The sequence below is a fragment of the Calypte anna genome, chromosome 2, assembly GCF_003957555.1.
Source record: "Calypte anna isolate BGI_N300 chromosome 2, bCalAnn1_v1.p, whole genome shotgun sequence".
Taxonomy (NCBI): Eukaryota; Metazoa; Chordata; class Aves; order Apodiformes; family Trochilidae; genus Calypte; species Calypte anna.
In genome coordinates, this window is record NC_044245.1 from 104,924,037 (window position 1) to 104,946,876 (window position 22,840).

The 22,840-nt window shown below is 39.9% G+C and overlaps 1 protein-coding gene across 13 annotated transcripts in view; it reads right to left on the bottom strand.

Annotated features, from left to right (window-relative positions):
- Positions 1 to 770: 770 nt before the first annotated feature.
- Positions 771 to 22,840, bottom strand: part of ZNF521 (zinc finger protein 521) — a 233,071-nt gene continuing 211,001 nt past the window's right edge. For all 13 annotated transcript variants that reach the window (XM_030446178.1, XM_030446171.1, XM_030446169.1 and 10 more), the window contains one exon: positions 771 to 1,596. In XM_030446178.1, coding sequence (XP_030302038.1) covers positions 1,567 to 1,596 — 30 coding nt within the window. In that variant the 3' untranslated portion in view covers positions 771 to 1,566. The remainder of the gene's footprint in view (positions 1,597 to 22,840) is intronic.

The following is a 22,840-nucleotide window of genomic DNA, read 5'->3' on the forward strand; positions in this document are numbered from 1 at the left end:
GTTGTGATGTGCAGCTCTGCAACTGCACTATTTCAGTGACACTGGTTTCCATGGGACAAACCCAGCAATTCAAGCAATAGGATAAGATACTAAAATAGCTGGAGAATGTTTTTTTGGTCCTCTTTTGTAGGTGAGCTAAAGTAGTGGGGAATACTGGGAGGCAAGGAAAGGTTTTATCCCCTTCTTTCTTCTTTTTGAAACTGCAGGCAGTCAGGAGCCAGTTCAAACCCAAGAAAAGCTCTGAGGCCTTGCAGCAGTTTCCCCAGGGCCACAGAGCTTGTGAGCATCACCCTGTAGTGTGCACCACCTCCAGTTCTGCTACCCGTGTCAGAAGAGAGGGTGAGGAATCTGAGGTTAACAGTACTGGTGGCAGAGATGCAGTGGCTTCTGGTTGCCAGCAGAAGACCCAGCTCACTAAATAATATCACACTGAAATACACAGACAATTATATGCAGAAGATGTGTGTGACTCCTCTGGCAAACAACACATCAAGTGTGAAGGTTTGAAATTGTTGAGTGTGTCAAAACAAAACAAAGAAAACCAGAAAACAATGACTATTACCCCTTTGCAGTGGGCCAGAAGATCTGTTTCTACAATTACATTTAGATAAATGCCAAGTTATGTAAAAAGTGACCTTCTCCTACAGAGAAGTGTACAGGTCCTGATACAATGAGATTCTGGATCTTTGGTGATCCCTTAAGTACTACAGGAGAAGTAAAAATAATGATGTTTCCAAAGGAAAAAGACAAGACACAAGCACACTCACACATAATGGTAAACTGAATTTATTTCCTTTTGGAAAACAATTCCAGTAATCTCCAGGTTCAGACCGCAGAGTAAACATTAATAACAGTAACATACAGGTTAGTTCAACTGATTCAAGAATTTGGCCATGTGAAATCATTAAGGAAAGTCTTGAACACTCAAAGCTTCAAATGGTATCCAGAAAAAAATTCCTTTGACAATCTACATAACAACTATTGCATATATGGTAATGCTATCTGTCATATCGCAAGGCTTACAAATATATATACGGGCCTTATTCAACTGTGGGTTCCTGCTCTGTGAGAAAGTCTCTTTGAATTTTTTGCAAGAATCTTCAGCAATAAAAAATAGTCTTAAATTCATCCGTTTGTATACCAAAAGAGAGATTTCCAGACTGAAGTTTAAAGGAAAGGAAGGCCAAACAGAGCTGTAATGGAACATAGCTATTACTTTCTCCCTCCTCCTCGAAAATGACACTTTTCCTTAAGCTATTTTTTTCCCCTCACACAGTATTATTATTATTTGTATCTTTCTTGAATAGGGCCCAAGTCCACTTGTCTTTATAAGACCATTTTAGTATCAGACAACATAATACATGTGCAACACTTTATATACAGGAAGTCTATCCGGTGCTCAAAAGTTCAAACACATGAACATCCAACAGTTTCGATAATACAAGGTTTATGGTACAATACAATGTTTCTGAATAATATACATTAACAATGAAAGTTTCGTGCAAAGAGTAAAACGTGTTCCCTTTTTGTGCCACAAAGAATGCTCTGGAAGAGACGGGCCTTGCACTAACTGCTGTGCTGGGTCATCGTATGATTCTGTAACAAAAAGAAGAAGAAACAGCTTAGTCACAGGATACAGGAATTTCTGGGTGAAAGAAAGATGTAAGACAATCTTCCCAACATAGCTTGCAAAATGATGGACTGAAACAGAGTATGTTTGACCTCCTTGTTTTAATGCAGCCAGAAGCAGCGTTGCTATCAAAGAGAGGAGTTTTTTTCCCCAGCTGTTTCACACTGGTGTTCTCTCCGTGTGCCACAAGAACTGTGACATGCTCTCTCTAGGTAGATTTGTGCTCTCTTGAGGTAGGTTTGGGCTGACCTGCCCCTGTGGAACTGCATACCAGGTCAGCAGCTCTGGTGTCCGCTTACATACAGCTCATGGTTTATGCATTATGCAAATGGAACAGCATTTATTTGTCATAAAAGGCCTTGCTACCCACAAACCCAAAATATGCTAATGGGACTGTGCTTCCCAGGCTGTGGCACCACTTCAAATGTTTTATTGCATTAAAACCTATTTCCCCCTAAACAGTATAGCCCAGTATGTTCTGGTAAAAGTCATTCTGTGCCTAGCAAAGACCTCAAAGGCTGAGGAGAAAACAGGAGGGGCTGCCACAGCCCTTCCTTTGGCCACCTTAGAACCACAGGTATTTTTTCTCAAGTGAATGCAGTGCCTTGTGTAGGTGAAACAGCGTGGACTTTGGAGGCTGAAATTCTCCTTTCCTGTATGGTAATCACCAAACCCAGGAGTAAACACAAGTTTGACTCCCTTTCCTACCACTGCTGTAATCAAGCTGACCACTTTCAGAGGTGAGAGATGCTATTTCAATGTATGCTCAGATCCTTCACAAGCATTGAGCTAAGAGCAAGGAGCCATTCCAATACCTGTTAGAGTCTTGCTCAGGGTACACTGGATACACAGATAACTGGAAGAAGTCTGTGAGTGCTACTTCTCAGACAACAGGGCAGCCACTGAGTAGTGATCAATTTTCCCTTTAGTAATCTGGGCCAGGCTTGGGCCAGTGACCCAGAGGGCAGGGGTGTCACATCCCGTAATTTGCTCCCAGCACGTCCAGTCCCTTCACTCTGCTTTATTAGGTTAATCTGTCTTAAATCCCCCTTTGGACTAACGCACTGCAGGATGAACCTGTTCCCAAAAGACAGTCATCATTTTCAACGAAGTGAACATCTACTGAACCATACCCTCCAGAGCCATCCAGGAAATGGCACACGAAAGCAGCCTTGGTGAAACAAATGTAAAATACAGCCTGATAGTTCTCCCTCCCTTCCTCCTTCTCTCTCCCTAAATTGTGCACGCACATAAACAATAGTTCATGGGACATTTGGCAAGGGAAGGATCTTACAGTAAGACTGAGGAATTTTTAATGTAGTGCCATTCACAAGATTAAAGGAAAATGACCCAGTGACACTCAAAGATGCAATTTCCAGATGTGAATTCAGAATGATTTAATGGTGATGGCAGGAATTCCAGACTGTCCAAAGGCCAGAGTGTTAAAAAATTACACCCTACCACTTGATTTCTTCTAGCTTTTTATTTTTCACATAAGATCATTTTGAAAAACTGCAGTAACAATAGCTGCAGACTAAAATGTTGGCTGGTCACAGGTAATAGGTTCTGACTTTAAACCACAAAAGCAAGGAAAGTAAGAGTTAAGCCTGACAGTCAGCCCTTTTGTCATCCTGTTGTGTCCATTTATTGCAGCACTTACAGCATAACACCACAGGCTAATTGGAGACCCTGCAGTACCAAGAAACAACAGGACATGTTAAATATGGGGTGGCAGCCTAAATTGTGTTTTTTTTCTCTGCTTCTGAGTAGGTGAAGTCATATACTACTGCAGAGAGGTATTTGGAGGGGGTCTTTTGTTTCTAATCCACTGAGAGGAGGCATGTCAGTCATGCCCATTTTTTATTTCTTTTCACTAACTGAGAAATGCATAAGCAGTTTGGGGCTGGATGAACAGTTGTGTATGAAGTAGTCAAAAGGTGTTTTCAGAAGTGCAGCTGTAACTCTGGCTGCAATGCCATTTTTAAAATAAAAAATTAAAAGGTCTAAATACAAAGGAGACAAAATAAAACAGGCATAAGGACTGATTTGCTCTTGCTCTCATTGTCCCGGAGTCCAGTGCACTGGTGCAAAATGATATTCTCTAGACATAATAGAAGAAAAAGGAAAAAAAAAAGTGTTGCAAAGAAAAAGGAGACAGAGCAGGATACAAACTGAAGAAATGCTTTGACCAGTTTAGGCCTTAAAAAGACAATTTTACTTACTGGAAGCAGCCAAAACAAAGCATTTTCAAAGTAATTACGTCTCCCCAGATGTAAGAAACTAGGGAGAAATACCTATTTGGCTAAGTGGGGAAAAAAATACAAAGTGGAAGCACTGCAGAAGCATAACACTGACAAGACAAGCAGAGGAAGGGTGGGAGAAGAGAGATAAGAAAAGGAGGAAAATTCTGTAATCCCACAGGGAGCCATATTCCACTCCACCAAAAGCCATCTATTGGAGACCCCATGTCTAAGTGACTGAAAATTGCAAACATTAATCCCAGTTATGAACAGTTGTTGGTTTTTTTATGAGGGGTGTTGTGTTTAAAAATTTAGGGCAAAAAATTCTCCTCCATTATCCAGGCAGCAAACCTTGACTCTGGTTGTCTCTGTGCCTTGAGGAGGGTTCAGGCGGGCGGGAAAAGCAGAATTTGGAGCTGCCACCAGCAGGGACACAGCACGGTACACCCAGGGAGAGCACACTATTAGGGTGGAGGTCCCCTGTGTGGCTTGGAGAGCTTGCTGCCCTTCACTAAAGGCACACTGTGTGAGCTTGATACACACCTCCTCCAGAAATTTCCAACTAGTTGGCCTGAGTTTGGAGCAACTGGAAGATCCCCTTGCCCAACAGAAGTCATTTAAATAAGTACAAGAGATATCATATCAAGAGATGCTTGCCACCTCTGCCTCCCCCAGATTTGATTGCAGACAAACCCACCTGTTTATTTATGAGGCAGACTCCCTACGAAGGAAAAAAAAATTAATTTCCTACTTAGCCATGGAAAGGGAAAAGTATTTTTAATTTACATGCTCTTTCCTGGACTTCAGCAATAGCTATGCTAACATTTCCAAGAGCTGTGATTTCATGAGGAGAAACTAGCTTGCAAACACAAATCCAAGCTTTGCATTCACAAAATGGAGGAAAAGTGAAGCAGGAGGTCTGTGTCTCTGCGTTTGCTGTCCCATTAGACACAAACCAAGCCAAGAAAACTCTCCTACATCCCCAGTTTCTCTGCCTTGGTACTATCAGGAAAAAAAAAAAAAAAGGTATTATTTGGGAAAACCTTAGTTCAGCATATTTCACAAATAAAATAAACTCTTAAAATGCATTTGCTATGTTCCTAGAGATAATGATTTTTGTTGTCAGACCCCAGAATCCCAACTGTTACATGAACTGCTATAAAATTATATGCCACCACTTTTCTGGATGAAAATGCTTTGAGATAACCCTGCTGTTAGTGCTAAGGAGTTAAAAACATGCACAGATTTCACTGTAATACTGGGTGGAAGAATCTCCTCTTCAAAATAAATAATTTTAAAAAGGTTTCCTTGCAGAAATGCTTGAGACAATAGGGGTAACAGTGCTTTTTGTTGTTTGGCATAGCTCCTTCTGTTTCAGACAGAACATGAGAAGTACTGGATGGCAAAAAGTTCCTGCCCATAAATTAAGGAAGAAGAAAATATCTACAGATAGCCACAGACTCACTAACTGCTTAGAATCTTTAATGTGAACTGTGGTTGCATTCAAATTAAATGTGACTCTTTTTTTTTTTTTTGTGATTAGATGAAACAAGATATGGTTGTACCTGACAAACAGTGCAGAGAGGGTACACATGAAGAAATACAAAGATGAAATGTAGACACATTATTTCAACAGATGGTAACAGTACCACAGCAGCATGTTATTTTTTTCCTTAGTTCAAGAACACAAACATAAGTAATCAATCATCACTGATTAAGTAATTATGGTACCCTACATGTTACCACTTATCTGGAATCCTTTTTCTGTGTGCCTTACGAATCATCTTTGTGGTTCTTTTGTCTTCAGAAAAAAATGTACACCACTGCACTGCAATACAGTTTCAGGTTGTAAAACAGAACTCTACATGACTATCAACCTTTAAGCATTACTTTTTTTTTTTTTTTTTTTTTTTTTTTTTTTTTTTTTTTTTTTTTTTACCAAAGCAATTGGTTTCCAACAGTCTGGATAATAAGTCTTTTGACCTGCATTCTTCTCTGACCCATTAAGGTCACCCCTGTGCTCGGGCATACAGCTGACTTAGGAAATGCCTGCAAGTCCTGCATTTCATCTCCTGCCCACTCAAAATAAAGCTTTCTTTAAATGTGTCTGTACGGGTCCCTGAAGACCAGGGAGGCATCCCTGTAGTGGGCAATGGAGGGACAGAAGCTTCTGCCTTTATTAATGAATGCAGACCATTATGAGTCTGGCTGGCTCCTGCACTGTTCCCAGAAGCATACACTGTACGTGACTTAAAATGCTAGAATATTGACACAAAGCGAGCTGGGCACCCCTAAGGAAAATTACTCCTTGGATATAATGTAGGCTCGTAACAGCTATTAGAGTACAAAATAAAACCCTCCGGGATCAAACTGACATATACCGCATTCTACCTACTCCTCAAACATTAGAAGAATTTCTTTGTGAAGGCATTCTCAAGGACAGCATTAAACTGACTTTTGTAGCAATCTGCAACAGCTTTTTGGCTTACAGCTTTTAGTACTAAATCTCTAGTTTGAATCAATATAAGTACTATATCTTCCACATTAATCAATACATTTGGTTCAATACACGTTCTATTAAATTATACTTTCTAATCAAGATTTTCTGCTGCTCTTCCCTTCTTTTTATTCCAACTTCTTACCCTGTGCCATACTTTTCAAACTGTCTGCAGCTAACAAGAGGATGCTGGATTTTCCGGAACCAAAGTGGAAGAAAGAAAGGCTGGTGGAAAAGGCAAGCCTACAAAAATCTGAAGTACAATGGTAATGACAAATCAAAAATGCAGCTTCAATGACAATATGGTTTCCAGAACTTCACTCTGATGCTTTGTTACCTAACTGCCTGTCATGATGCAAGACCTCTCAGGCAGAAAACTCGGCATCAGAAACTGCTGAAATACTGCATCATGTGGAAAGGCTGGGGGGGGGTGAAGAGGAGGGACAAGGGGTAACATCAGAACCGACTAAATAAAAGTTATTGAGACATAACTTTAAGAAAAATCTCAGGAAAGGCTGCTTTTTGTACCCTTTCTTCAAACTTGTTGTGCTTTAGTGCTGCACTTCAATACTGCAGTACAGTTTCTTGTCAAAGGCCCATTATATTGTGGCAGGGTTCTCTTCTGGTAATTGTAATATTATTATACACGAGACTGAATTGATGAGATGTTTAGATTTGTGAGATACTAAGATTAAATACATATCACAAATTTAGGTGTAAAAAGATATTATTTAGGTCTTCAGGGAGTCCAGGTCTTTGGGGATACTTGAAACATTTGAATGGAAGATGTGTCCAGCAATTTGAGTGATGTACACAGCTACAATAAAAGATTTTTGCACACCTGTGTTAGGTTTGGTGGAATGGGGTTATTCTTCACAAGCAGAGAATATGAAATGTAATGTCAAAATTATAAACACGTATATTGCAGGCATTTGCCACTGTCTTACAGAGCAGAAACACTGCACTGATGTCCCTTGCTTACAGTCAGTTTCTCTTTTTCTTGTCTCCATATAATCACTCTGAATCTGCAGAGAAACTGTTGCATTTTCTTTTGACATTTAACATCATCTTACTCAGCTCGCAATAGCATCTTATAATACTTCCTAGTTGACATTGTGTCACAATTAAAGAAAAAGGTGAAATAGCATAATAAAAGAGAAGAACAAGAATTCATAGAATTTAAAGGCAGAAAAGACCCATTAGGGCATTTTCTCCACCCATCTTGCCAGTGTTGGATTATTGCCTATAGTGTAATTTCAAGTGTTTTGCCTAGTCCAATTTTAATTAGAGCTTCCAATGCTCCTCTTGGGAAACTATTTCACAGCTTCACAGACCTCAGGGTTAGGATTTTTTTTTCCTGATGCTCATCCCAGGAGAGGAAGAGGCTCAGCCAGCCCCAAATCACAAATGAAACCAAATCTGCATAGTCAGGAGCTGGTTTCAGTAGAATATCTGGGCCATTTCAAAGTATTTGAAAGCAGTAAACTTACTTTCAATGCCCCCAAACATTAAGGCTCTGGCTCCATTGCTGCAAGCAATTAAGATTCTTTTACATGGGCTTCTCGGGCTCAGCAGCTGTATAGGTGGGATTTGTGTTTCCACAGTAAGGGTAACCACTTCCATGTTCCACCTCCACCAAATAAATTAACTGAAGGTTATGGCCATTCTATGCTTAATTGTACAGACAGACCACCAATGAACATTCAGATTTTAAACATTTCTGTATTTTTCACATAGAGTGTGAAATAAAAAAAAAGCTCATCAACAGATGATGTGACCATAGATTCTCTTCCAGGACTCTTCCTTCCTTTCATAAAATGCAAGCTACAAATTTAACTTAGTGTCTGAAATCTTGGAACTAAAAAATGTTTCTGATGTGTTTAATCCTAGGGATTACAATGTTTCTGACACAAAAATAAAAATATATTCAGATTTCAACAGTCACACTTAATCTGTGCAAAAGAGGGAGCTGGAAAGGAGATGACATCTAACAGTTTTTCACAGGTGAAAAGTAGGAAGCTAAATGCAGACTTTGGAGGTCTGAACATAACAGAAAACATTCCAGATAAGGTGTCCCTGCAGCTGGCAGGGCAGGACGAGTACCAATCAATTTCTAAATGCATGGAAATAGCCATGGAGTTTCATCCAGATCAAGTCTGATCATCAGGACAGACCTAACAAAATACAGTGGCTGAAACTTGAGATTTTCAAGGAAATAAGCATTTGATCTGAACTAAAACAGAGTGATTTCCACAACAGAGAAGGGACCAAATCCCAAGAGAATGTGTGTTCCCATAAATGCCACTTATGTGTGGTGAGTTAATGTTTACCATCTTTTGAGAATCAGGTCTGTTCTCAGACATGATGGCCAATTAAATGGTCATCTGAGGTCATGATTGACCACTGTTGACAATAATAATTTAGGAAAGCCTACACTGAATTGCATTTGTTCATATAAACTAGTTCACCTAAGCTATGTGATTTGATATTATATTAATGTCTCTGAGATGGCAAGACTGCTAATCAGATTGCACTGTTTATTGTATTTATGTAAAACTCTCAGTGCTCTGGTTCTCCTACTCCTGCATTACTGTCTGGGCCAGAAAAAAACCAACTCATAGAATCTCAGATTGGATAGTGTGTTCTCAGTGATGCAAACAGAAAATTAAAACCAAAACCAAGCAAAAGCCCTACTACCTATTTGGTGTTAGAGACTTCCAATAAGTCACTAGTAAAATGTCAGTTATTCCTTCCTGGATTTATTCTTATATGTGAGTACATATATCACGGATTTGTTATATGGAAAAGTATGATATATATTCCTAGGTACAGCAAGTAAGGGTTTCAGCATTGTCACCAGAAGAGAACAGACACAAACACAGGTGTCTGTTCACCATCCTTGTACCTTCTTCATTACAAGTGTTGACATAGGGCTCCTGGTTAAGTCTCTGACATAAAGCAGAGCAGGACCAAGGCTGTTTTAACCTATGGTGTCAGTCAAGAGACTTCACTAAGCCTCCCTTGCCCTGTTTGGTGTTTATTGAAATGCAATGAAACCTACACCAACCCCTTCTATTTCAGGTAAGGTGGGCCCACCTGCATGGGCAAGGTGCATGTATTAGCCACATAAAGGATAAGATGCTGGTGATAGGGAGAGAAGGCAATGGTTAGGACATGGTCACAGCAATTCACTGAAAATGGGAAACCTTCCTATTCTTTTAGGCAGAAAACAGGCTGTACTGCTGATCAGGATGCAGGTCTAAATCTTGTTTGCAGAAAAATGAGGCTTTTGTGATACCACAAATGTTTGAAATTAATACACAAGCATCCTTCCCCGATAAGAAAATTGTTCATTAAGTAGAAATAAAAGCTCAAACCAAAAAGGCAAAAGGAGGCACTTCTGAGAAATATATGAGAAGTCTTATTACTTTAGAATATGGTTATGATTACCCTGGTATAAATTAAAAGAAACTCCTCTGAAACCAGGGGATGTTCAAGACAGGGAAAAGTGAAAATAGAGCCAGGCCTGTAGGGTTTAAAACAAAGTGAATATTGCTCATTGATTCTTGCACACTCTTTGCAGCCAGAATTCACAGCCAGAATTCTCTTCACTGTGTCAGACATAGCAAGGCAAAGAGCAATCAGAACTCAAAGCTGAACAAATCCAGATTTTTCTGCAGCTATTGTACAACAGAGTAACAGGGGACAACAAGCTTTGATAATAAGATCTAATCTAAGAAGATATTCAGGGATTAAGTCAGTGTTTTACAGACACATATGTTCATGGGTTAGTTGTTGCTCTGTTTTAATTTTTTTTCTTTGTTATGTTTAATTTATCATGCTGGTGCTTCCTAAACTACAACATTTGTAAACAAGTTTAAGTTTAACCTCCCTCCTGTTTTACATCCATGAGCAGCATTCCTGCTTCATGCTCTAATTTTAGATAACTTAAAGACAAATAAATCTGTGGAGGAGAGAGAGGTAAAAAACCCTCAAACAGCAAAAACCCTTATCTAACAATATGTATTCATCTAACATGAATAGGAATCTTCCTACCTTAGAGTGTGAAATTGGCTCCTGGAATTGGAGCTAGGCTATGTACAGATTCCTTTATAGGTCAAACCCAATTAAACAAACTACTACTAAATATTTAACAGCTCAGTGCAGTAATTAGTGACAAATAATGGAAGCTTAAATTGATAATTGCACAGAAATGTCCTGTTGGAAACATTACGTATTTTTTGTTCTCCTGTTTCTCTCATACTCACTAAATCCTGATAGGTCTTTTCCCAATTTGTCATTAAACTGACAAATGAATCTAAATTTTACACACATCTATTTTATCAGCAGTGAAGTTTTCTATGAGTTGTGAGAAGAGTCCAAGAGGATCTTCTTCTTCAATATCTTTTTTTTCCTTTTCTTTTAATTTTAAAGCCTGGATCATGAATTGATTTCAAATCTTAAACACTGGCAGGTCCAGAATTTAAGTGCCTGTCCATTGGATTCAAAAGGTCACCCAATTAAAATGAGGAAGCACACAGAGCTGTGATTTATATGCAAAGGGCAACCTTTAAAACAATGATCCTTTCTAGCTTTCCACAGGTGCATGTACAAGAATTCCTTTGAACAAAATTACAAGTGAAATTACAAATTAGAGACTGAAAGGAAAGCACTGAAACTTGTCTGCACTCTTATTATATGGACAAATGCATCCCACACTTGTATTGATTGCTGAGTTTGCCTCCCTACCTCGTGACATAACTCTGGGCATTGTGCTGGTCAGGTGACAAAGGGACAGCCTGGAATACGGATTCCTTGCACATTGCCAGGTGGCATGTTGGACCTTGTACAACATCATTCAGCACACAGGAGGTTAGGGATCAGCCTGAGATTACCTCAAAGCAACTAATTCTGTGTTCACTCAGTTAAAAGGAAATCCTTAACCAGCCCAGTTTTAAAATCAGCAAACCTGGCTTTTGTACAAGGAAATTATATTTATTAGTTATCCAGCTACTAGGTGTACATACACCCAATTAAGACAATGTATAAATGGACTGAGGTACCTTTTGGATCCCAAAAATCAAGTGAAAATATATCACCTCCTTCATAGTACATCAAGTATAAAATGAGTAGGAAAAAAAAGAAAACTAGAGAGTTCTGCTAGCTCTCCTCCTGCTCCAAATGCCCCCAAATCTTGCTGCACATTGGTACATCTTTTTTTTTTAAAGACAGTTTGCAAGGAAAGCCAGATTGAGCAGATTTGACTGTAACAGCCAAAGATTTCTGAGCTGATAAGCAGAGGCCCCCACGGCTTTTGCTCTCTGAGTTCCTTCACAACTGGTTACTGTGCCAGCCCATCTTGGACATCTTGTAGTCCTTATTCCTATAGCTCTTCAAACAAGGAATAGTAGGAACTGGGGCAGTGCTTATGTGGCAGGCTTGGAGTGTGTGTGAATTACAAATCTACTTGCTGGAAAAAAAAATAAAGACAATTATTATCCTTTCATAGCCGGTAGCTATGAAGTTAAGAACTCTATGCTGAAACATTGTGTTCTCACAGCAATCTTGTTGGTGTTTTCTCCTTTTCATTTCAAGAAACTCCATCTTGTAAAGGTTTAGAGAGACCAGAATGCTATTTTGTCCTTTGTAACAGTCACCACCTCTCTAAATTTTGTAAGGGCATACACTGTTAATAAATAAACCCAGAGTGTTTACTGACCTGTGGTACCAGGAAAATAAAATTTTATGTTTGTCATTGTGGTTGTTGGTTGTAAAATGAAGAAGACTGGATTCTCTATTGTCTTCTGTTATGTTGTAATTTGCATTTGTGTAAAAGAAGTGTGAAATGTGACCACAATTAATAGAAGGAATTTTACTTTCTCTTTCTCTTGTTTCCAGAACCTATGAAAGGGGTAAGACAGTGAAGTCCAACTCCTACATTTTAAAACTTCCCCTTCCTCCCAGACAAGAAGTACTACACAAAGAATTATCCTTTTATGCCTTTTTCTTTCCTCCCTGAGAGAGAAGAAGCATCTTCCTACCAAATGTCATTCTTTGAGGTTGGTCATTCTGGTTCCTGTCACACAGCTAGCCAGTGACACGTTGCAAGTTAGACATGTCATTAGATCCTGCCTTGACCCTGCACTGACAGTGGGAGAAATGTCCTCCCCCCCCATCCCTTCTGGGTTTGGCTTGTGATGCTGTGGTACTCCTGTTTCCTAGGCTGCCTTCTGCTAGGGGATCCAGCCTCCTGCAGCTGCTGCTTTCACCCCTTGCTCCCTGGTAGGACTGGTTTTTAATGTGGCAACCTTCTGATCTAGTGAAAAGAAGGACATTCAGGAGGAAAATAACCGGAGACAACACTTACACTCATTTGCTGTCTTATGTTTATGGCCAAGGTGTCTGAAACAGAGAAGTTTAATTCCTTTACAAAAAGATGTGCTGTAGCTATGGTGAGGCTAATCTATAACCCTCACAGTCTTACAGAATTTGCCACTCCAAGTTAATTTTCATTCATTACAATAAAACCCACCTAATTAAAATAACTCTTTAAAGTATTAGCTTGATCCCAGGGAAAAAAAAAAAAGAAAAAAAAAAGCAAAAGAAGCAGAATCTTTGCTATTGGAGGGCAATTCATCATACCACAGTGCACACTTATATAAATTCAAAGGTAAGCTATAAACAAGTACTCAGAGCAATAGTGCCATGCATAAAGGGGCAGGCAACAGGAGGCCTGCTTTCTAATCAGTCCTCAAAGGAACCTGCCACATGGAAGTGGCACTTATTCTAATTTAAAGCTCTCACAGTTACTTTACTTTGGCAAAATTTATAAACTAATAACTTCAGTAAACAGACTGGCACTCCAAACAGAAAAACAAAACCAACCCAATGGTTCAGGTGCACAGAGGAAAATCAGCTTTCCCAGAAAGGTGCTGTCTTCAACAATGAGACAAAACCTTTGGGGGTGACTCTTGACAGTCCTCGATGTTCAGGAAGAGTTTTGCACCATATCATTAGCATCAGCAAGATCTGTTCTGTCATTTCACTGTGGTATACAGACCATTCTCCCTGCAAATCTTTTCAGCATCTTAAGGTGCTTTATATACCTGCATATTTGTGATCTGGTCAGCTCAATCAAAGAAATACTTTTGGATCCGAAAGAGCTTGCTAAGGGGCTATGACTTTCCCTTAAAATGTGATGAAATTCTCAGAGCAAGCCTAATCCAAAATGTCAATTTAAAATAAAATTTAATATTTTTAATTACAGTGCATGTTCTTTGCCTCCATTATTTTTGTTTCTCAGTAACAGTAAAAATGTAAAAAAATTGTACTGTTCTCCATTTACATGCATGAAGAAAAAAAAAAAACAACCCAAAAAACAGTAATGAGGGCTAAGCAGAAAATCTCTGTAATACATGCAACACAATATTGGAATATTTTTTCGTTATATCCTAAAACACACCACTTTGTAGAAAGTTTCTTTTCAAATCAAAGCAACACTACAGTAAAACAACTGCAGGCAAAATTTCTAAGACACAACACAGTTTGTGTCAGAACGCTCATCACTTCAGGCTGACTTGTCAAAATATCAGGGGGAACATGGTAAAAAGGCAGATCTGCAAGTTGGTAGGAAACTTTTGAATGATAAAAAGTCTGCATTGTTCACAAACCACAGAAAAGTGTGTACTGTCAACAGAGCTATGCTGATGCTTACAGCAGATGTCTGTCCCTTCCTAGTGCTATAGGCACACCTGCTCAGGCTGTGCTCCTAGCACCACTGAGAAGGAGCCAACATTTTGAAGCTCTAGCAGAAGAAACAAAACAAAAAAAATCTGTGCTCAGATGAGTGATGTGGAACAGAGATTAGAATTCAGTGCTATACACAGATAGCAATAAAGCCAGGTTGTAAATTCAACATGGGTGAAATCAGAAAGATGATGTTTTTGAACCTTGATAGGCAATTCTGGCACTTACATTTTCAGGAGATTCTCAGCACCTTGTAGAATCCAACCCCTGTGCCTAACCTACTTTCTTAGGGGACCCAGTATAGTGTCCAGGTGCCTCTTTTTAGGTGTCATGATTAACATTTTGGCCACAGGGCTTCTTCAGAAATTAACACAATTGTCAAGACAGTCTACAGAACTCACCAGGGAAAAATTTCTAAGGGTTTCTGAAATTACCATTTTCATAGATCTATTTCTCTGCTGATTTCTGGAAAACAGTCCAATATCTGCAGAGATTTATCATTCCCTGCTAAATTGTGGATGTTGTCAGACTAATTCCTATAGAACAACCATATATTTCTGTAAATCTATGTGACCTAAGCATGCAAATCTTGGGCCACCATAGTCTTCAGTGCATGTTAAAGCAATCAGAAGACAGTCCAAACTTATGCCAGCTTGTAACAGCCCCCAGTGGATCGTCTCAATTAAAAATACCTGGAATTCATCAGTTTAAGACACACCTTAGATGACCAAAAGGGAGTGATACAGAACTGGCTAGCAAAATAAACAGGAATTGCTGCATACTGAGGGAATCTGTGGCTGTCTGACTAAGGTACCTTTTATACTGGCAGGGGATGCAAATTGGAGCCTGAGGATCTGTACTTTCATTTTCAAAGCACTTTGCAAACATCAACCACTTCACCTTCACACCACTGCTGCAAGGGAAGTAAATATGTACAGTTCCAGCATCCTCTGTCTTCTGGTGGTGCAAAGAAGCACGGGGCATTTTTACAGGCACAGTCTGTGTCGAAGCAGAAAAGGGAGCTTTTCACAACCTCTTCCTTCCTGGGCTAATGAGCGTCCCAAGGCCACAGAAGGAATCGGTGGCAGAACAGGGATTAGTGGAGAGATCCTCCTATCCAGCCTGGTCTTTAGTCCACCCTGCCTCCCCTGTAACACACCAAAGCAACTTGCTGAATTCCAGCCTTACGCTGCTTTGCTGTAGAGGACAGATTATGGCATGTCATCCTCTATAATCTCTCCAGTAAGAAGGATTCCACACGCTTCTCAGCGACAGCCCTTCCCCCGCCGCCTTTTTTTTTTCACCCCCCCCCCACAAATGGTGGCAAGGTTAGGGACCAGTTGTTTTCTCAAGGCTGAGCTTAAAATGGCTCTGTGTTTTTCTAAGCATTCCTCTGAAGCATGGGCAGCGTGTGTGTGTGTGTGTGTGTGTGTGTGTCTGAAAACGACCCCAATGAAAGGCAGGAATGAGAGATGCTAAACAATGCCCCGCGAAGTTGCAGACTCTTCGGCTACAGGCCAGAAAATGAATCCAATTTTTCATTCTGTCATTATAAATATTTCAGTGCAAATGGTGCTGATTTTCTGCAACTGTGGTTAAGCAAAGGGCCTCTGAGTGAATATTTAAGAAATAAAAAAAAAAAAAAAAAAAAAAGGAAAAAGAGTAGAAGAGGGAAGAGGAAAAAAGAAAAAGAAGAGGGAGGGGGGAAATATTAAGGTTAGCAACCAATTAATTTCCAACTTTCACTGTAAAAAATCTGGGAAAAATTCTACAATGATGCAGTGTGTGACTCAAAGAAGAAGGGAAAAAAAAACAACATTTACTCTGCTCTTCTTCTGACAGTTTCTCATAAAATATCTGCAGTCCATCTATCTTTTAGTACTCCAGGCTCCTCTGGAGAGCAGAAAATAGTAGTTTAAAGCTCACTTCAGTGCCAGTCTGCGGGAGATTGCTTTCCACAGGACCCCTGCTGATGGAGGCCTAGGGGAAGAGGCCCAGGAGTTATTCAATCAGTCCAAGGCTCTGGGGCGGCCAGGGCTCCTTTGAGGGCTGATTATAAAGCTGCCCTCCTGTTGCCTGCCTCCGAACAGAACGAAATGAGCAGCCTCTTGCTGAGCAGATTCTGCAAGAAGGAATTTCACCTGTCATGGAGTTTGTCAGAATTTCAGGATTTATCTTGGTGCAAAATTAATAAAATACCAACCAGGATTTCAGCCTGACTACTCAGCTGTGTCATCTCAAAGTGATCTTTCACCTAAGAAAACCTGGACACAGAGCTACTGGAGTCATTCTTGCCCTACTTTTGCTCTGGAGCTTCGGCAGGATGCTATGACTGAATAACAAAAAGATTAGAGGTGGATTTCCTGACAATTACACCCAACGTCAAGAGCTGGGTGGGTGCTACCGTCCTAATCCATGACCTTCCACCTTACTTTTGTGGTTCCTAAATCTCCCTGGAATAAGCTAGGAATCTGAAATAGAAAAACATAATTTCTGCAGTTTATAACATAGCAGGTCCCTTATGGCAGCACATCTGTTAAGTTCATACACTGTTATTCCAGATCTGGATTTGATTTATAAGTTTTCAAGGAATACAAACAACAGACTACATCAGATTACATTCAGCAAGGCCCTGCAAATTAATATTATTTTGACAGTCAAGTACATGGTCTTTTAACCATATTCTGAGTCTAATATTGTGGTAAGGTGCCAGGTTGATAAAACGTCATCTCAAACCTCTGTGAACTGAGTTCAGCTCTTTTGAAGCAAGGCAGTCTCACCAGTTTTCTGACAGTGCCTTACAGCAATAATAATAATACAAAATCTTTGTACACTACCTTTTTAAAGTAGGATTGTGCTAGCTTATAGCAATTGGTCATATGAATTCAAAGTCTCAGGTAGCATAAAAGCAATTAACTCAAAGCCCGCATGAGTTTTCCAGCTAAAAGAGGAGATCAACTTGTAGAAAATAAAATAGCTGTCAGCTAAGCCAGCTGACAGGTAAATAAACGTTATTCAATTTATGATGCCACTGGTTCAGATCTTCACATGGGGAAACAGTGATCCACTGTACCAAGAAAGAGCAAAATATGCCCAGACTGGGAATAAAGATGCATTTGCCATCAATAGTTCTTACCCTACATCGTGGTAATTTCCGTACAGTGTTCAGAGATGTTTGCTGTTTGAAGTAACAAATCTACCTTTCTGCCTATTTGCTCGTCAGCATTTCCTAGCAAGAGCTTAAAACAAATGGTAACATATCCCTTTCCTACCTCCTCACCCTTTAAATGACAATTCAACATTAATACACATCATAAAGCCACCTTTACCAGGCAGTAGTAGCCTGACAGTTTTAACACCAAGAGATCTCACAGCAAAGAGAGAGAGAGAAAGCACACAAGTGAATGCACAGATGGTGGGAGGGGACACAGGGTGCTCTCAGCAGGCTACAGTAGAGATGCATTAACTCCACAGAGGGATAAGGGCTTCCCACCAGTACAGTCATGAATTATAACTGAGCATGGGAGTGAGTTCTTAGTGCCTGTCTCATGGCTAATATACTGTTCCATTTTCCTGCACAATCACCTTTCACCTTTACAAGCGCAAAGAGAAGCAAAATGCACCACTAATATTTAACAATATCACAGGTTCTTTATACTGGGTAGCACACACATATACACACGATGTACAGGGAGGGGGGAGCAGGGTGTCCACTGACACAGAATATCCCCAAGCAGATTTACACACCCGTGATCACTGCCTCTGTCTAGTGATTCAACTGCAAAATGAAACCAGAAAAATACAGATAAACAACTAATGCTGCGTGTGGAAATGTAACTCAGCAGCACTGGTTCATGAGAACTGAATCATCTCTTTCTTTCTTGCCTTGTTAGCAGGGTGGAGGACGCTCAGTTTCAGCTTTGAACACAGAGGCAGCTCAACTTAAAAAAAAAAAAGACCACGAGAGGCTGCAAAAATGCACTCTTTGTCCACCCAAAATGGTGTTTCAGCCTCAGTTTGATCATAGAATGGTGAACCTGACCCAAATAAGAGGTAGAGAAGCTAAACCTAAAAGCTGTTCCTCCTGGTTGGGGTTTTGTAATGAACAGCTCCAGTTGTGTAGCCATCTGCATCTGAGTCTTTTTGACTAATGTTTGGAATGGAGAAATTTAAGGATGCTCTTTCCTTCCATTAAAAAGAAAAAAAGAAAGAAAAAAAAAAAAAAAGAGCAAGAGAGGAGGAGAAAAAAAATTAAAAAGAAGAAGAAAAAATAAAAGATGTCACCACTTTTGAGCCAAGAGTGCTGTTTACTGGAGTTTCCTGGATGTGTCTCTTAATGAATCACTGACCACACCTTGTTTTCACAAACTATCTGCACCTCCTCCCTGGGGGAATTCATCCCCTCCCAACTTTCCTCCTACTCAATGAACCTATCAATGGAGAAAACTTGTTATTTTAGGCAGCTGAAAATTTGACCAGTTTTAAAGGATTCATTTACCATGCCTTTCACTTTCGTTTAAATCCTCAGTGTTCCTGTTCTAAATGACAGCACCGCAAGCGCTGCTTTTAAGCACTATTCATCTTGCCTACCACATCTCAGCCTTTCACACACAAAGGCTGCTCTCTCTCCAACAATGGAGCCTTACTCCTTTATAGCTTGAGGGCAGAGACTGTTAGGAGCTGTAGACTTGCTGCAAATATCACAATAAAGGATACAAATGTGAATTTCTCTTAAAATACGGGTTCAGCTCTGGAGGTACCTTGCTTTAGAAAATTCTGTCGAGAGCAAACAAATCTTTCTCCAAAATGCACAGCAGCCACCCTCTTGAAACAGCTTTCCAAAGGATCTAATGCGTCAATGGAATCAGGAGGATGCTTGTGAATTTTATACTTTTGTCCACTTTGGGTCTCTAATCAATATTTTTTTGGCTCCCTTCTAACTTAATATACTCAGTCTTGGGATGGCAGCATGTCTTAAAAAAACAAAGCACAAACTTCCACACCTCCCACACACACCCTCCCCCCAAATTCCTGGAGTTCAAGAAGATGAAGGGCTACAGAGCTGAGCTCTGTGATGGAGGAAGGTAGAGTTCAGACAACATTTGTTGGCACGTTTGTTGCTACAAGCCTCTCTACCTATGAAGTAGTACACTGAAACCAAGGAAGGGTGAGGGTGACGATGCTGAGGTACCTGGGGGGCCACAGCAACCTTCTGCCAGTGCTGTGGAGAGAAGAGGGGGCAGACCTCAAGTGGCAAACATTCAGTGATAATGTTGTGCCACCACTTGTTGGGAAACTGCAGGACCAGTGGAAGGTGGAGCCAGGAATGAGAAGCTTATTCATGAGGATGGAGTAAGGGGGGCGAGCAGCAGGGTAGGGGGGGAGAGAGGCAGATTTGCAGAACTGGCCACGAAGCTCCTCAGTACACCATAGCTGGATGCTTCATAAAGTCACACTGATGGCAGTCCCGGAGTTGGCCATCTGTTGTCAGCTCTGGGCCAGATGAAAAATAATATAACAGCAGCTACTGGTAGCTAACAGCAGGGCAGTTGTAGGAAGGAACACGTCCTAAAATGAAGAAGTGGCCCTTCCTGTTTAGCACAGAAAATCAGTCATCGATATCAACTACATTAGCACAAAATTAATGGATGGACAGTTAAGAGAACTGAACTGATCTACCAGGGAAATTATTCAAATGCAAACAGAGTGCTTATTTCTTATGCTTGCTCCAGGTGTATGAGCCAACTGAACTGACTAATGGCAAGGTGTGGGCTGAAATATCCAGGGCATAGATAATAAAATCTCATTTTCTGCAAAGGGCAGAATTTCACTTCTAATGATTATTTGTGGGTCAGGGAATACATTTACTGCTTTCCTCTCTCTCAATCTACAACAGAACTCCCTGATGTTCACGTAGGTATCTACAAGGACTAAGGTTAGAAATTGGCCTTTATGTAATAACTGAACTTCCCCTTATTATGATCATGATCTACTTTTACAAGCACCTTATCATTCTTAACATTATCACTCAGCAGAAAAAAATGTTTTCCTTCCCAAGCACTATTTTTTCCAACTTCTTTCTTTCTTTGCCTCATAATCTCCTTTCTACTTCTCTTCTACTCCTTCAACATTTCTTTCTTCTGGCCTTTTGGTGTATTCTCCTTTCTGCATCAACATTTCATTTGCTTCTCTAGGCTGAAATCTTGCACATCTCACTGTTCCATTTGCTCAAACAATCAGAAATCTTGATATTCATTTTGACATGTCATGTCATTGATATGTTTAAGAATCAACATTTTAAAGACAAAGGGACAGTGGAGCTTATCTTCTGATTGTCATGGGGTGCTCCTTTCAGACTGGAGACAACAAACTTCACTTAATATATTTGCATGACACAGTCATTGCAGTCACAAGGATTACAAACTTTATTGCCTGATTCTGCAAAATCTATTTAATGTTGACCATAAGGACAACAGATCCAAAGTAAGGGTTAACCCTTTTTATCTCTACTGTTGTTTTTTTGAAAAGAGATGCCTATGTTTTACAAAAAGACTACAAAAATACAAGAGCATAAACAGGAAGGAGTAGGCAAAATAGGAACATATACTCAAGCACATACATATTTATGTGTGATATAAACATAATGTATTACTATCTCCCTTGAAAGAGAAAGAATATATGTTTTTGCTTATTTTTGTATTACTACTTTGTGGGTGTAGCTCAATATTTATTTTGGATATTATGTTTAGCTTCCAATCCTTTGCCATTTCTTAAGTCCTAATTTCTTTTTAAGATTAAAATGTTTTCTTTAAAGACAAGATTCATTACTTAACTGCTAGGCTGTCTTTGTCAATTAGTTTTGTAATTTCATCAATAATATCACCCAGGCACCTGCAAAAACAAACCTATAATTATGATTCAATTGCTCCAGAAATTTCTCTGTAAATTTCAGGGAACGTTCTCTCAGGGAATATAGAAGAGATGTTGTGAACATATTATTTCCTGGTTATTTACAGGAAAAAATGCTGAAGTTCCACAGGATGACTGTTGCATGCAGAGTTACGAGTAGAAGTTGGATGTTGAGACCTATGCAAACCATTAATGCTCAGCCCATCTTTGTCAAGCACTATTTAGTGAAATCAAAACGGTCCCTGAAAAACTCAGGCACTTTGGGCTTGGTGGGCTTTGCAATGTGCTATAAATATTCATGAACTAAAGAAGTACCCACAGGGAGTGTTTACATTTGAATAGACCAATCAAAGGCGGGTGAACTCTCAAGCTCCAAACCTGGAAATTTCTTTTTTAGAAAAGAATTACTGCATGAAAACCTAATATGGCTGTAACAACCCTCAAAACCCCATGAGGGAAGGAGCACTGCAAGGGAATTCAAAGGTGATTTTTTTCAGTATTTCAACTTTTTTTTGACATTGAAGCAAAAGACCTGGAGAATAAATGGTTTAAAGGTATGTCCTTAAAGACCTAATGTTTGAGTGCCTCCACCATGCTTCTCTGGATTGACTTTTTGGGAAACTTTGCAATGACAGTAATTGTCCTTTCTAGGGAAATCAGTCTCAAGAACACAAGCCTGAATTTTTTACATCTTGGCAGATATGGAAAAATACTCAGTGCACGTATTGATGCATACTAATATCTATATAGCCATCTGAAACAGAAAGCACTTAAAGGTTCAGGAAAAAAAAGCACTTGAACTAATATTTGCAAGGCATGCAGCTTTATCTAGTTCCCTCAAAACATAAGCATTTATTATAATCCTAATATTTCTGGCATGCATCTTATTATCATCATTCTCACTCACGAGATGGAGAGGGGGCACAGTTAGGTGGAACAAGTTGGTACCAGACCTCACAACTGAATCCAGTTCTCCCAGGTTCTGGACATTTGCTCTGAAAAAAGCACCCTGATAGCCTGCTAAGGTCTAGGGCCAACATTATTGGATGTGGCACCTGTATTTAGGCATCAAAGGTGTTTTGCTGAAACCTTAAAACAAGCTATGGCTGCTCAGCACCTAAGCTTTTATCAAGAGTCCTAACTTCAGGCATTTATGACTTGATTTACAGATGTACTCAGCACCAGCATCTTGCACTGGCCTTGACTGCAGCTGGAGGTGCTCAGCACCCCCTCAGAAATAGGCCATTGACTTTGAAAATGTTGGCCTAAAGCTTTGATTGTTAATTGGATCTCAGGTAGACTTCTTTTTAAGAAGAGCTGACTAAGTTATTCCCTGCTTAGACAGCCAGCATCTATGTTCCACTCCTCACCCTAAGAATTTGGGGACCTAGAGATTTAACAGAGATTTTAAAAAACGCTTTAGGACTTTTCTTTGTGAAGAAAACATCCTTGAAAAATCTAACTTTACCTGCAGGTTTGAAAGTTTTGTCCCTGTTTTTGTGTAAAGAGTATAAATTATTAATGGTCTACCCTGCTGTTGTGGAAGGCTCGCAGTTGGGACCTGCACGGTACACAGACTCAGCCACTATGAGGGCCTTGGCAAAACAGTGCTATATGGAAGTGGATATATGGTACCAATGCTGGTATGGCTGATTCTGCTTCCATACCAAGCTCCCTCCCAGCTGACCCCCAGAATGACTCTGCCACAAGGAGACAACCCCAACCTATGGTAATTATCAGTTTTCTTTAGCTGATCCCCAAATGAGAAAATGTAGCATTTGAATTCCAGCTCTGCTATTATCTTCACTAAAGCTCTCA